Genomic DNA, 1,564 nt, shown 5'->3' with positions numbered 1-1,564 from the left:
GGCATAGGCGGGAAATCATGCGTGAAAATTAAGTGAAATTGCGGAGCGTAACGTTAGCATTAGTGCCATTTGTAAGCCCGGAAAATTTGAATTGGTCCCACAACATTCCCGATTTTTTCAAACAGATTATTCAATATTCTGACATTACACCGGAAGTTTACATCAAATTTTAGATAAATTTGAACAGGCAACAAATTCATTTACAAACCATTTATATATATATATATATATATAATCAGAAACGAAACCCATTTTCACCATTTTACCGCTTATCTCTTCTCTGTGCTTGACTTTGCTCTGATTTGTCTTCTATCATTGCTGACAATTTGCATTTGGTTTTAAATAGGCAAAATAACTATAATTTGGTGTATGAAGGTAGAGCTCACCTCCTGAAACACACAAATATTGATGAAAAACAGTGGATTTTTACTCGTGTAAGTAATAATTTATTATTGTAATATTCCATTTTTATCAGTCAGCATTCTGATTTCTCATGTAGGTAAAAGGTGGATGTAGGGGTGCAGTTTACACCAACCTCGAAGTAAACACTGTTTTGAGAACAGCACCGCATGCAGAAACGTGCACTGCCGACGACTGCATATTGTATAAAATGGAGAAGAGGAAGACTCTTAAACGCCGCGCAGGGGAGGAAACGAAGCCAGTGCCGCAGATATATAACGAAGAATACAGCAATGCATCCACCAGCTTAGAAACTGCTGGTCAGTTTCCAACATTCAGAAGTGTGAAATCGGCTATGTACAGAAGCCGGGCTAAACGTTTTCCCCCACTGCCGGCAACACGCCAGCAGCTGGAAATTCCAGCACAATGACGTGTAACAAAGTCGGGGCGGCAGTTTTTGATGTATAATATTTTGTACAGAGGAAAATTTACGGGAATTGACTGGACAGTCTGTCTGGTGCATGGACGGACCATTTAAAATTGTCCCTGAATGGTACCAGCAACTGTTCACCATTCATGTATTTAACGAATCAAAATTAATTCCTCTTCTACATAGTTTAACTGTTAGAAAAGACGTAATTTGTTATTGTGAAATTTTTGATACTTTAACAGTGAAAGCGGCAGCGTTAGGGGTTGTCCTTCAGCCACAAACTATCATTTGCGACTTCAAGACTGCCCTTATCCCTGCAGTGCAGGGATCGTTTCCGGGAGTCCACGTCCAAAGCTGCTACTTTCATTTCTGCAAAGTAGTTCTGCGGAAGGTGGCAGATCTTGGATTGCGGACCAGGTACCTTCATGAAGCGGAAACAAAGAAAAGATCACAATGCTGATGGCAACAGCATTTTTGTTGCTTGCTGAAGTACCTGATGCCGTGGATCTGCTTGGCAGAGATGTTACGGGTTCAGTAGCAGCTTTGTTTGAATATTTCAGAGAAGAATGGATAACCCCTAACAGAATGCCGCTTTGGAACGTGTATCATGTAGAAATACGCACAAACAACCATTTAGAAGGCTGGCACTTTAAATGAACCGGTAAGCAGGAAAACGCCACCTCAGCTTTTACAACCTGCTACCGATGCTGATCGATGAGCAGGGATCACGGAAAC

At 41.0% G+C, this 1,564-nt stretch overlaps 1 protein-coding gene across 1 annotated transcript; it reads left to right on the top strand.

Annotated features, from left to right (window-relative positions):
• Positions 1-920: 920 nt before the first annotated feature.
• Tsp_13088 (conserved hypothetical protein) lies at positions 921-1,289 on the top strand. The gene has a single exon (XM_003371054.1). It carries the CDS (start codon positions 921-923, stop codon positions 1,287-1,289), a length of 369 nt encoding a protein of 122 aa, XP_003371102.1.
• The last annotated feature ends 275 nt before the right edge of the window (positions 1,290-1,564 follow it).

This window comes from Trichinella spiralis (genome assembly GCF_000181795.1).
Source record: "Trichinella spiralis strain ISS 195 chromosome Unknown Scfld84, whole genome shotgun sequence".
In the NCBI taxonomy this organism is placed as follows: Eukaryota; Metazoa; Nematoda; class Enoplea; order Trichinellida; family Trichinellidae; genus Trichinella; species Trichinella spiralis.
Note: the sequence above shows the minus strand (reverse complement) of the source record. Positions and strands in the feature narration are given on the sequence as shown.

Excerpts from the sequence above, each read along its gene's own strand:
- Tsp_13088 (XM_003371054.1), top strand. The coding sequence starts at position 921 with ATGGACGGACCATTTAAAATTGTCCCTGAATGGTACCAGCAACTGTTC.